Source organism: Chlamydotis macqueenii, chromosome 15, assembly GCF_036417535.1.
Source record: "Chlamydotis macqueenii isolate bChlMac1 chromosome 15, bChlMac1.mat, whole genome shotgun sequence".
NCBI lineage: Eukaryota > Metazoa > Chordata > Aves > Otidiformes > Otididae > Chlamydotis > Chlamydotis macqueenii.
The window spans coordinates 17,053,276-17,065,734 of record NC_141570.1 but is presented as its reverse complement, the minus strand read 5'-3'; the positions used below and the strand labels follow the sequence as shown (position 1 = coordinate 17,065,734).

General features: G+C 44.6%; 1 protein-coding gene across 2 annotated transcripts in view; it reads left to right on the top strand.

Annotated features, from left to right (window-relative positions):
• CARHSP1 (calcium regulated heat stable protein 1) overlaps positions 1-12,459 on the top strand; it is a 37,182-nt gene that overhangs the window by 21,650 nt on the left and 3,073 nt on the right. For both annotated transcript variants that reach the window (XM_086759405.1, XM_086759406.1), the window contains one exon: positions 1,332-1,454. In XM_086759405.1, coding sequence (XP_086615531.1) covers positions 1,332-1,454 — 123 coding nt within the window. The remainder of the gene's footprint in view (positions 1-1,331; positions 1,455-12,459) is intronic.

Below are 12,459 nucleotides of genomic sequence, written 5' to 3'. Positions count from 1 at the left end.
TATCGCCATCTGAACATTGCTCAAACAGACCTGTAAAAGAATATGTTGGTTTTTAAGGTATGAACCCTGATCTCTTTGATTCTCTAAGATTGTGTGAGGTTTTCTATAAAATGAGATGAGGTTTGTTGCTGTTTGTAGCAATGTAGCATCTCAATGATTACTCCTGTATTCAAAATGAGGTGGAAAAGAACAGCAGAAGAAAAAAATTATATGTTGTTGGTTCCAAAAGCCTTCAAATGCCCTAAATTTTGTAATGGAAAATAGATTGCTAAAAGAAACATGATTTACTTGATAATTGGGATTGCCCTTGAAAAGCAATTCCAAGCTTCAGTGTTGTGTTAATAATGAACTCTTTGTAATTTTTCTCAGCTGTTAATCCTAGTCTGGTTCTTACAAAACTGAAGTACGTTATTTGGCTTCCACAGTTCTTTAATCATTAATTAGTGTAGGAATCTTGCTGTGTTTGCCCTGAAAATCAAAATAGCTCTACATTTTTATTATTCTTTTTAGTGTCCTCTTAAACAAGAGGAGCTCTAGATGAGCTCTGGCCCCACAGATGTATGGAAAAGATAATACGCCACTGCCTGTCACATTTATTCAGTGGGATTATTTAATTTTGGTTCACTGCAAGTGTGGGGCCTTATCCCCCAGTACTTTATCTCCTTGAAAGATGCAGTTGAACTTTAATGGCTTATTTAGGGCAGTGAGTGCTTTTCTGTGTAGCAAGTACATGTGGGGTCAGGTGTGTTGACAGCTTTATAGAGCTGGAAATGAAGTGATTTAATGAAGACTTCTTCTTTCTTTAACACTTTCAACTGTGTTTCTTTACTGTTAGTTTGACTTAAGGAGCAGAGCCGTTACCACATTTTTGGTGATTTTATTTAGACTTCGGTGAACTCTAAACATTTGGGAAAGTGATGTCAAAATTGCCCTGGTGCGTGTAACCAAATGGCAGCACAATTACAGAGTTTGAAGAATCATTGCAAAATCCTTTTCTAACGCAGAAGCAACCTAGGGCACAGTCATGGCATGAGAAGGTCCTGATCTAGCAACGTCTCTGTGTAAACCCCGTTAAGGTGGTGATACAGCAGATGGATTCAAGTTGGCAACTGATGGATTATAATGCTAGCGAACGTCTTCATAATCTTTGTCTTTCTTAAAAAGGCTACAGGCAAAACATGTGCAGTGTATGTAACTGAGTGTTAAGCTGTTGCTGCAGAGTAGCGTACCCGCTGGGAGTGAGTACTGTTCAGTGTGCTCTGGCTGACACGTCCAGAGCTGTTGCATCCGTGCTCAGCAACGAACAGCTCTCTTTGTGCTTGCTTTTGCAGAACTATGAGAGCATCGGAGGGTCCCACCTACAAAGGCGTCTGTAAATGCTTCTGTCGCTCCAAAGGCCATGGCTTCATTACCCCTGCAGATGGAGGGCCTGATATCTTCGTACACATCTCTGAGTAAGTCGTCTGGGCGGCTGAGGAAGGCCGGAGCTTTAATTTGCCTTAATTACTGAATGGTTTTGATGTTTCAGATACAAGAATGGTTTATAATCCGTCACCCTTACCTCAGCACAGAGGAGTTATGCAGATGTTACTGGCAGTGATAGATTATGCTGTTCTTTTCCTGTGTTGCTATAAATTTGTTGAGTTAAAAACTAAAGATGATCCTGTCAGATCTCTTAGAATAAGCTGTGCAGTTTCACCCAGACACAGAAACTTGCATTTACCTGAATCAAATAATCTATGCTGTATCCAGTTTTAATTTAAAGATTTATAACACTGAAAATGCACTACTTTTTTACTTTGCACTGCTTGTACCATTATTAAATGAAAGATTAATTACGTTTACTGTTAAGAAATGTCGTACTTCATCACTCCCTTGAATTTATCTAGCTCAGTTTCAAGCAGTTTATAGCTAAAGCTTTCTCTGTTAACAGGTTCATTAGTACCTCCACTTTTTTGCCTTTAACACACTGAGAACATCACCTCTAAATCTACCTTTTGATAAACTAAACAGATTAAGCATTGAGTCACTCACTGAGTGTATTTTCTCCAGTCTAAAACAGTCTTTCCAGTCTCTTTTCTAAGGGTACTGTAGAATTTAAATATCATTTTAAAACAATACACTGTACACATACTTTCAAGTATACGGAGATAAAATCTCCTCCAGACTCGTGCTCTTTCTCTTTCTGTATATCCCATAATTGCATTAGCCCTCTATCCAGAGTCTTTTGCTGAGTTGATTATCTGCTCTGACCTTGGCATCCTCTGCAACGTCAGAGTTTGGGGCAGTCCCAGATAGCCTGGCATCCCCAACAGCAGTGTTTGCTTTCCTTGTTCGTAGATGGATGACTTCATATTTGGTTGCATTGCAGAATTGTTACTTGAATAGGCCCTGCCTGCCAGGGCATCCAGATCGTGTCCTGTGGCTGCCCTGGCTTTGTTGTTTCTTGCTTGGCTAGTTTGCTAGGTTTAATAGGCAATTTTGTATTTGTTTCTGGACTGAGAAGTTGACCAACATTGGGGCTGAAACTGGTCTCTGAGGGTGTGTATTAAGATTGCTCAACGTTTATTCTCCAGTAACCTCTTTTAGATCTATCACCGGTTTTTGGTCTATCTATTGTGTACAGTGTTGAAGCTGTATAATCCTTATTTGTTGTTTGGAGTGGTTATCCAGTGATAAGTCAACAAAAGCCTTACCAAAGTTGCTCATGTTGCCCCAGCTATCTTTCCTGCTTGGGTGTGTAGCATGTGTCCTTGGAGAAAGAGCACGTTGGCCTTCTTCCAGTTTTCTGAAATGTTGCTGCATGATGGATGTTGGCAAGCCAAAGCTTTTTAGGACTTGTGGCCACAAATGGGCTGAGTAGTCTGCCTTATGTGTTCAACCCAAGGAAATGTTTTTTAATGTCTTCTTTTATTTTGTCTAATACAAATGCACAATTTCTCCTTATTTCCTGAATAACTTAAAAATAACATTTCTTATATCACAATTTAAAAATTTTACTGTCAACATCTAGTCTGACCTATGCAGTTACTGATCAGCAAGGGTTTAGTTAGAACAGCCCTCACACAGAAACATGTATTCTCCGCCCTCTGATGAATTCTTCTTAACGAACTGTCTATTTTCAGTCCTGTTTTCTTCCTTGTATGTTTTTTCTTCCAATTAGTTTGGTAAAACTTTGTTCACTTATGTGGAAATTAACCCTTTTAAAACCATAGAGAACTTTTTTGATTGGGGCTACACTTTGTTTGTCTATGCAAAATGTGAACTAATCTTTCAGGTGTTCCCAGCTCCTGTCCTTTGGCATAACACACGTTTCTCTCTGGGCCTAAACACCAGTACTTGATTCTGGGTACCCCTAACTGCTCCTGCCCTCAGTCCCCCTCCAATCAACTATAATTCTTAGAAGCTCCAGTGATGTTTTTTATTTGACTTTTAAGACTCCCATATGTCTCCTATACTGCAGTCCTTTATGACATTATGAAAAACACTTTTTGTCTGCTGTGATTTTGGTGGTCTGTGCAAGAGGCCCCGTCTCAAAGGGAGTCCCCTCTCGTGGGCTGTGCTATTTGTCGTATTGATCCTGAATGCTTTCAAAATACTTTCACTGTGAGCCATCAGTAAGCTCTGTTTGAGTAACTGTGCCCTGAATGTGGCATGCCACCCTCCCCTTTCTTCGACTCACTTGATCTATCCTAAAAACACTGTTGAACGAGTCACCAAGGTTGTAAAAGTTCATGGGCAGTCAACACTCCTTGATGTATTTTCAGCGTGTTTGTTTTGCTGGTGTGTGTCAAGTTCTCTGCTTGCTCGCACCCTCACCCAGCTGTGCCCTCAGACTGCCCCTGCGTGGGAAAGCTGGAGCAGGTGAAGGATGAGAGGGGGAGAGCTGTGTGGACAGGGGTGATGGGCTCTGACCCACTCAGGTACAATTTTCAGCCTGAGCTCCAGCTTTCCAGGTCTCAAGTTAGTGCCCTACCTGCTGGACCAGGCTGCTTCTCTTCATTTTTAGTTACTTAATTTGGATCTCAGGCGGGTGGGTAACGATCTCTGTATGCCATGCTGTAGTACGCTGCAGTCTTCCTCCGGTATGGCAACTCTAAGTTCACTGTAGATGGGAAGATTGGAGGGGACCTCCGCTACCCCAACTGCTGCTGGAAGGCGCCTGTGCCTTTCTGGCAGATGCTTTACCCAGCGCACTCTTAACAGTTCGAGTGCTGGGGATCCGCTGCTTCCCTGGGCGATCGCTTCCTGTAATTAACAGACCTGGCTCTTAATTGTTTCTGATATTTAACTAACATCTCCTTTGCTTTCAGTATGGCCCTTCACTCCTTCCATCTCCACAGCAGGTAAATGATGCCTTTCCTCTTCAAGCCCATCATGTATGTGTTCAAAGACTGGTTTCCTTGTTCTTTCAGAAACATTTTAGCAAGATTAGTTCATGTGAACTTTGTAGGACTGAAGGATGTGATTTATGCAGCTTTTCTAGCTTCAATTCTGCTCCTTTGAAGCCAAGAGGATTTTTTTTCTATTTAACCAGGATTGGGCCACTGCTTTAAATGTTTCTTATGTAGGTACTGTCTCAGAACTTGAATTCAGAAATAGCTGATGTTTCTACCTCAACCTGTTCGTAAAAGTGCTATTATTGAAGTATGGAAGGTTTCAGCACATTGTGTTCTGTAATTACTCTTGAGTGTGTTTGAATTGTTGGAAACAGCTTTTAGTGCTAGAGGGTGATGGTATCGCTGTCTTAATTCTGACGCAAGGCAGCACTGGAACAATGAATTAATACCGCCTTTCATTTCAATTTATTGCACAGTGAATTAGAAGCGTTGCTCTCTATTAATGGGAATTGCTTGTTGCAGCAGCAGTCTGTAACCATCACTGTGGCTCAGGGGACTCCAGTGACTGTTTTGCGTAGTGTGAGTATTGAGATACTGCTTATGTTTGTCACACAATTCTTTCCCTACCTGTTTTGCTCAGTTAAACCTGAATGTGAGAAAGGCATCACTTTTCACCGTCTCAGTGCGGTGTAGGCATCTACTTGTGCAATGAGAGGATTGTTTCTCCTGAATCAGTCTGTCTGAAAGCTAGGATTTCAGGAACGTGAATAAAATGCTACGCTAGTTTAGATTTGGGAAGATAGACTGTTCCTCTGTGTTCCTCCCTAAGCTGTGATGCTTTTTGAGTGTCGGGACCAGCTGCCTGCCTTGCAGATCAATATGATTTTAAACATAAACATTTAATTTGAGGAGTTAAATTTTTTTTCTTCTCTAAGTTTTGGTGAGCTGTAAGGTTACACTTCAGTGAAAATGTCTTCCATAAAATGGGATGTCTGTTTCCCATAGCTTTCCATTTATTTTTGTAAAATAGTAACACTTAGCATGGCATGTCTGTAAGTGAGCATTAGCCTAAAAGTAAGGTCAAATATACGTGGCATTCTAAAGCTTCTTCACTTGGCATCTGCAACATTTTCATTTTCAGTATCTCAGCGAAAGTTTAACGTGAATGTGGACATGTTGTATGAGTGGAACTTGCAGCTAAGCTGTGTTTCTGTGAAGCTGGACTTGTCAGGTGTGGGTAAATACACAGGCTGAGAAGTATCACTTTGAAATGCAGGTTTTAAGGGTTTTTTTGTTGGGTTTTTTTTTTTTTTTTGTCTATGTGGCTTTGTCTGTTTTAACAAGTGGCTCTGAAGACTGCAGAGATGGTTTAGTTTGGGTTTTGATAACGCTTGAGTGGAGACAGTTCTCCTTTTTAACTGATTAGGTACAACTGGACAAAACCGTACAATTAACCAGGGCAGCCTAGAGTTCTCTGGAAGTGCTGACAGTGGTGGTGAGCTGTCGTCATGTGGCAAGTGGTGGCAGCTCTGGCGACAGTCACTGCAGGTGGTGGCAGCTTCCTGGCAGCACTCGTGGCACCTTCTTGGGTTGGTCTGCAGGTAAAGCATCTGGCTGAAAGCCTGTACCACAACTGCCACGCTGTTGGTGCTAGATACAGACAAATTGAAGCCAGCTCACGCACACCGACTTGAGCAGCCATTCCTGCCTGCAGATGGGTGGTTGGGCGCAGCGAGAATGCTGTTGCAGCCCTGCCACTCAGCCAAAGGCGCCAGCCACAGACTCCCTGCCGCTTTCTGCATTGCCTGCCCAGGGAGTTCTGCTTCCTGGGGTTTATTGGAAACACTTCTCCAGTTGGTATAAACAATTGTACTAGGAAAATGTTATGGCTTGTTGAATGTGGTGAGATTTTGTTTTTCTCAGTTTAATACTCTGCCTTTCTGTGGAACAGAAAACAAACTGTGCTTGCTAGTAGTGAGTGTGAAACCCTAGCTGGCAAGCATGGGGCTGGAGGAGTTGCGAGGTGGTAATTCCAGATAACGTCTCTGGAGAGCTGGAAGCAAAGGCAAATACATTTGCCTGGACTGAAATTTTTAAAAAGCCCTTAATTACATTTTTAGTAGTGACATGCACTGTTAATGCTTTCTTTTTCACCAGCCTCTGTTGTGGTCCACTGTTACCATGGTGGTGGTGTAGCATCAGTGCTGCGAACTGGATCCTCCTTGCTATCTTGCCTCCTCCGCTGCTGTTTAATAGCGAGAGTAAGTTAGCTCTCACAAATACGAGCCCCTTTGGTTGTACTGAAGTGTAAGGCCTCCTGTGGCTTCAGTTTCGCTCTCTTGCCGCTCTTCCTGCAGACATGGCACGTTTCCGGAGAGCAGATGGGGAATCCCTGCAGTGCGGGCTGTTGAGGTCCCCCACGTGTGCTGGGGATGGCTGCCTGCACAGACTGGTTCACGTCAGCTCGCCTTCCAAACGGGGGTCCTGGGGACACGGACCAGGGAGGTGGGGTGCGGGTGCCTGTAGCAGCAGATCAAATGATGTGCTTTAGAGCACTGTGTAAGAATCCCACCCTTCTGCTTTCCCAGTGTACTGGGGAGTGGGCACCCTGGACACTTGTTTACTCTCCGGGCTTTTGCATTTGACTGGGATTTGGCCTGAAGCCTGTGTACCTGCAAGGGCAGGGCAAGGAGTTCAGCAGAGAGCAGTGACGAATGAATGACCACACTCTTGGTTTTTTAAAGATTTTATTTTGCAAAAGCAGCTGGTATAATGGGACAGAAAAAATGTGCAGCGCTTGTGGGTTTTCTGCAGTTTGCTAGTACTTGGCTCTGGAGAGGAAAATGCTGCATTGCAGAAAGGCCTTCAGCCTGTCCTTCAGGCTGGGTTTCTGTTCCATGTTTACTAATGACTTTGGAGAATTGATGCTGTACTTCCCCTGAGATGTTGGCACACAGAGCACCCTTAGGTCCCTGGAGAGATCCCGAGTTTGCTGTGCTTTGCTCATCCGTTGTGTTGTGGTCTCAGGAGATTATGCTTGTAGCACCTGTAACTCAGGAGTACTGAACAGAAGTGGTCTCCCAGTGGGCTCTTGGGTGCAGATATTGTCTCGTTCTGCTGTTGTATCTCGCTTTCTGGCTATGCTGGAGGTGTACATCTGTACATCTTCACATCTTCCTGCAGGGAGGAACCCAGCTGCATCCCTGCTGCTAGCCTGCTGCACTGGGGAGCTGGCTTTGAGCTTTGCATGTCCACGGAGAGATCACCTTCTCACACTCCTCGCTTTCCTCTGGTCTTCTGCCAGATCACTGTTTAATGCAAAGCAGTAATGCCACATCTCCTCTTCTGGCTCGTCTGTGATGCTGTTCTCCTGGTGAGGTGTAACAATATGGGCTGGAAATTAACTGATAATTCTAAACAGAGAGCTGAGAGAAGGGACCTTTCTGGCCTCTCTGCCTTTTCTGTGCCCTAGCAGCAAAACAGTTTCCACTGGCTGCAAGCGACGACCTGGGGGCTGCTGGGAAGGGAGATCTGAGCTTTCTGGTTTCCCTCAAAATACTTAGAACACTTGATGACTTACCTGCTTTGGGCTGCACACTTCCTTTCTGACATGCTCCCTTCCTGGTACCTTGCTGCATCTAAGTGTCTGAAATAAGCAAATTACCTGGGGCAGGGAGGAGAGGCATCAGATTACCGTATCTTACTTGAGAGGGGTTTGGAAATTAATAGAACATGGATAGCTTTTTCATAAGGGTTCCCCACACCCTCCCAGTTGGCTCAGAAAACTGACGTGTTGCAATGGTGCATGCAGGAGAGCCAGCTTGTTGTGGTTGTGATTGTTTCAAAACCTTCCCAGAATCTCCACCTAAATGACACAGACACAGACTTTAATAGGTCAAAGCCAAGACTTACACTCTCCCTGCAAGCCAGGCAGTGGGCACTGAAGACGACTGCGGCCACCTGAGGGTAGAGGTCCTTTGTGGTTAGTGAGCAGAGAACATAACTGCCCTGGGCTTTGTTTCCCAGATGCAAACAGTAGGTATTATTATGACAGAATCCAAGGCAAATGCTTGCAGGAAAAGGTGTCTTCTGTACCTCACACTGAGTCCATGTAGGTGTCCTTGGAAAAATCTGCCTCTTGTGATCACCGCTTTCTTCCTCATGGTTTGTGGTGTGCTGCCTGGTGTTGAACTGTCTGCTGAATGTAGATGTAGAGTTGTAACTATCCCTGAATGTGGATTCAAAAACCACAATGAGAGGTCTCCATAGAGAACTGGGCAAGAGGGTGATGCATCTGCTGTACTGGGAGGAAGTGCAGCTTCTGTCCTACATGAGGCAGCTCCTGGCAGGATCTCTCTGCAGTGGCACAGAGACCAGGGCAATTCCATAGCGGAGACCTTGGATGTTAACAGCTGAGATTCTTCAATGTTGGGACCTCTGTCACACTTGTCTGTCCCGGTTGTGAGTGTGGCTGGTGGGTGAGAGGCAGCCCTGCTTCTGCTTTGCCTGCCAGCCATGATAAGGTTATTGCTGGCTTTGCTGATGAATGCCGGAGCTGTCAGCTTACCCCGGCACTGCATGGGAGGCCATTCAGGGTTAGTAATTCATAATGGTTCATTACTCTGTCACGTCCTGCCATTTAATAAAAATACGGGCTTCCTGGGAGGTGTTAGATGAGCTCTAGGAAGCCCACGAGATAATACAGCCCATTGGTCCGTGGGAAGCAGCTACGTGGTGCGATTCATGGCAGGCTTGCTGACCAGCAAGGCTCTGAACTCGCTGAAAGCTCTTGTTAAAAAATGTTTCCATGTTACTTAGTCTTTGTCCCAAGAGGTTTAACTGGAGCCCTGGAATGTGAATAGCAGCTGTGAGAAGGAAGAACTAGAACATTCCTTATTTAGGTAATTTCCTAATAACCTCCTAGTTCCCTAAAAATAGTGCAGGATAAAATGCTCCCCATACCAGGCTGGCGCTGGGCTGGGAAGTGGGAGTTGCTGGATAATCTAAAACTCACTCCGTTGTGTCTCACGCTGACACTAATGTCGGGAAAGCATTTCCTATTTTTAGCTGAATTTGTTGAAGTGTCTTAAATTTCCTGGATACATAGATATCCATTATTTTGAATAGAACATGTGTACTAATCTCTTAAATAGCAGTGAAAATCTCCACCTTCCTCTAGATCAAAATTTAATATATAGTTAGGGTAAAAGTAAAAAATACACATCTAAAATATTTAATCAATATATAACATAAAAAAATCAATTTTTAACTTCCTCGACCAAATTATCCAGGTGACTTATATTGTATATAGAGTGGCTGTTGTAGGCTGAATCTGTTCCAAGATCTCTATTTACTTTCTCTGACCATTTCCAGTTCATCTCCTTCCCAGCACTTAAGGCGGTTGTTTCCTGATGGAGGATCTTCCTGCAGCTTTGTGTAGGCTCTGCCTCCAGTGCCATACCCTCTCATCACCTTTCAAGCCCCCATTATATTGTTCTTTCTTGACACTACCAGAAGTACTGCACAAGTGGATGCTGTTTGTTCGTGCTCCTGAGCATCACCTAGCAATAACAATGCTGGAGCAAGTCTGCATCTATCCCAGAAGCAGTGTCTGGTGGGCAAACACTGTGCTGGAACACTTCACGAACAGGTTTACCCAGGCTGCAAACTAAGACCCTTGTCCTCTCGCTTTTCAGGTGCACTGGGGGCAGTAAGTTAATAATCTCATATTTGGTAGAGACCAAGAATAACTGGTAATCAAAAAGCTGCAGGAAAGAAAACAGTATCTGATCTGCAGGAGAAAAGTTGAAAGGCCAAGAGCTGTCTGTGTGGGTACAACCTTTCTACCCAGCTGTGCAAAGGACAGACCTGATCTCGGTGAGGTAAGGACATCTCAACAAGCACGGAAAGAAATGAGACAAATGAGGGGACAAGAAGCAGCTATGTGGGGATTGAATGAGGTTTTATCACAAGCTTCAGTCTCTTGTAGTGTGAGTTTCATAAGGATCAGAGGCTGTAGACAGTACCCCAGACAGTCATCTAACAAGTGCTGAGGAGCGCAGTGGCTCTCAGTGACAGCTGAGAGTGTCCCCTCCAGTCCGGGCTGGTCCCTTTGCTGCTTCTGTCCCTGACCACAGCCTGTTGTATGTTAGGCGTGCTGTGTCCATGTGTGTACAGATTTCACTTTTTCCTTTCTTGGCAAAACAGGACCACTTTGGTTACCAGTACACTTACGAGCCCTTTCTTACCAGACTCAGCCTGGTATATATTCGTATTTCAATTTTAAACCAAACTCACCCCAACAAAACACCCATCTTTTTTAGCAGTCAGGCTGCACTTCTTCCTCACTTGAATTTGAAGATTCAAGTGATATCTGATGCATCTGTGTTTTTCAGGAGCTTAAAACCCTGCCTTTATGTATTGGCACGTCTTTGGTGCTTCAGGAGACAGTGTGAATCCACTTCCCTTCTACATTAGCCATACCTACTGGTATCTCTCGCAAGTTTAAAATGTTTGTTTTGCTCACTGTGTCTCATCCTGTTTCACAGAGCTTTTAATGAACAGGAACCTTACATGTTCGTTAAAAAAAAAAACCTTTCAGTCAAACATGAGATCCCTTCCTGGGCAGGGCATCCGTTCCATTTGCTGCCTGCAAAGCGGTGACTGAGCTCACCGCTCGTTGTGTGCGCATCGTCTGTGCAGGAATCAAAGGCAGTATCTGGGGCTGTGGAGTGGCTGGCTGTAATGCCAAGAGGAGACGCGGTTTTAGTTCCAAACCCGTGTAACTGCTCTGCCTGTACTCCTTGAAACACTGTCTGCATCTGGTCCTGGTGCTGGAGGCCGCGTGATGAAACATGTTTGGTTACGGCTTGTTCCAGTGGCTCAGCTGTGTAGTCAGTACAGACTTTCCACTTTGACTTGGGTTGTCTACCGTTGTTACACCTGAGCTGGGAGATGTTTCTGCTCGCTGTGTTTTGCTTGTCCTGTGTTCCGTTGCACAGGTAAGATGTCTTCCACTGAAAGATGTGTTGCCTTCTGCTGGAAGGTGCTTCCTTGCTCAGGTGGGACTGCCATCCTGCACGGGTTGTGTTGTGAGTCACCGCTCATGGCAATTCAGTTTTAGCTCAATAGCAACAATTTTTTTGACAACAAAGAATCATTCAAGAGATTCAGCTGGGAAAGATGATGTAACTTTTTTACGTGGCATTCATATTTTCACTTGTGGTTTGACCCTCTCCTGTGTGTCTTTGTGGGGATTCACGTACACTTGTCAGGCTCTGAAACAGTACCAGTAGCATGCTTCCTTGAAATCCTCTGTTTCAAATTTTGGGTAAACTGCAGAGAATTTTTTGGCAAATTCCTTTGGCAGTAAAAAAGGTGAACTAATCTTTGCTCCTGCAAGGACGGTAGGTACAGGGTGTGCAACCCTTTCACACCTGAAGAAATCTTAAACCTACTAGAAATAGGGGCGGAGGAGTATAAATGAAGGCGGTAACTGCAGAGGACAGCCCAGCAGGAGTCTGGATGTGGGAGCTTGAACGTAGCCTGTCCAGTGTGGTACAGGGCTGGGCTGGCAGGTTGGCCTGGAGACTTTGGAAGTAAATAAAGGTCAGTTGGATCAGCCTGTGTGGGGAGAAAAGGGCTGTCAGATCTGATGAAGGAGGCTTTATCTTGACTTTTCTGTAAATATTTTTCCTGCCTTCAATGTACTGCCGTTTTCCCAGGTGCTGCTCTGAAGAGGTCAGGTTAGGACGTGCCCTCTTTGGCCTGATTCCTGCAGTCACAGGCAGCTCTGGAGTAGGGGTTTAGCCCAGGGAAATAAGTCTGACGGATGTGTCTTTCAAGCCACAGGTCTTGGGAATGCCTTTAACTCCTCATAGCAGGTTTTAGATCCTCATTTAGATACAGGAGCACTTTCAATATCATGTTGATACAATCAGTCAGCAAACAATGACTTTTCTTCCAGACTTCCCATGGGAGAAGTTACAATTTCTGGGTCAGTTTTAGCTTCCCTTGTACATTACCCTGTCCCATCCCTGGGACAGTAGAGCAGTAGAGGCTGCTTCTGCTCAGCCGCAGCCCGGTGCACCAGCTCCCTGAGCAGCAGTTGTGATGCACA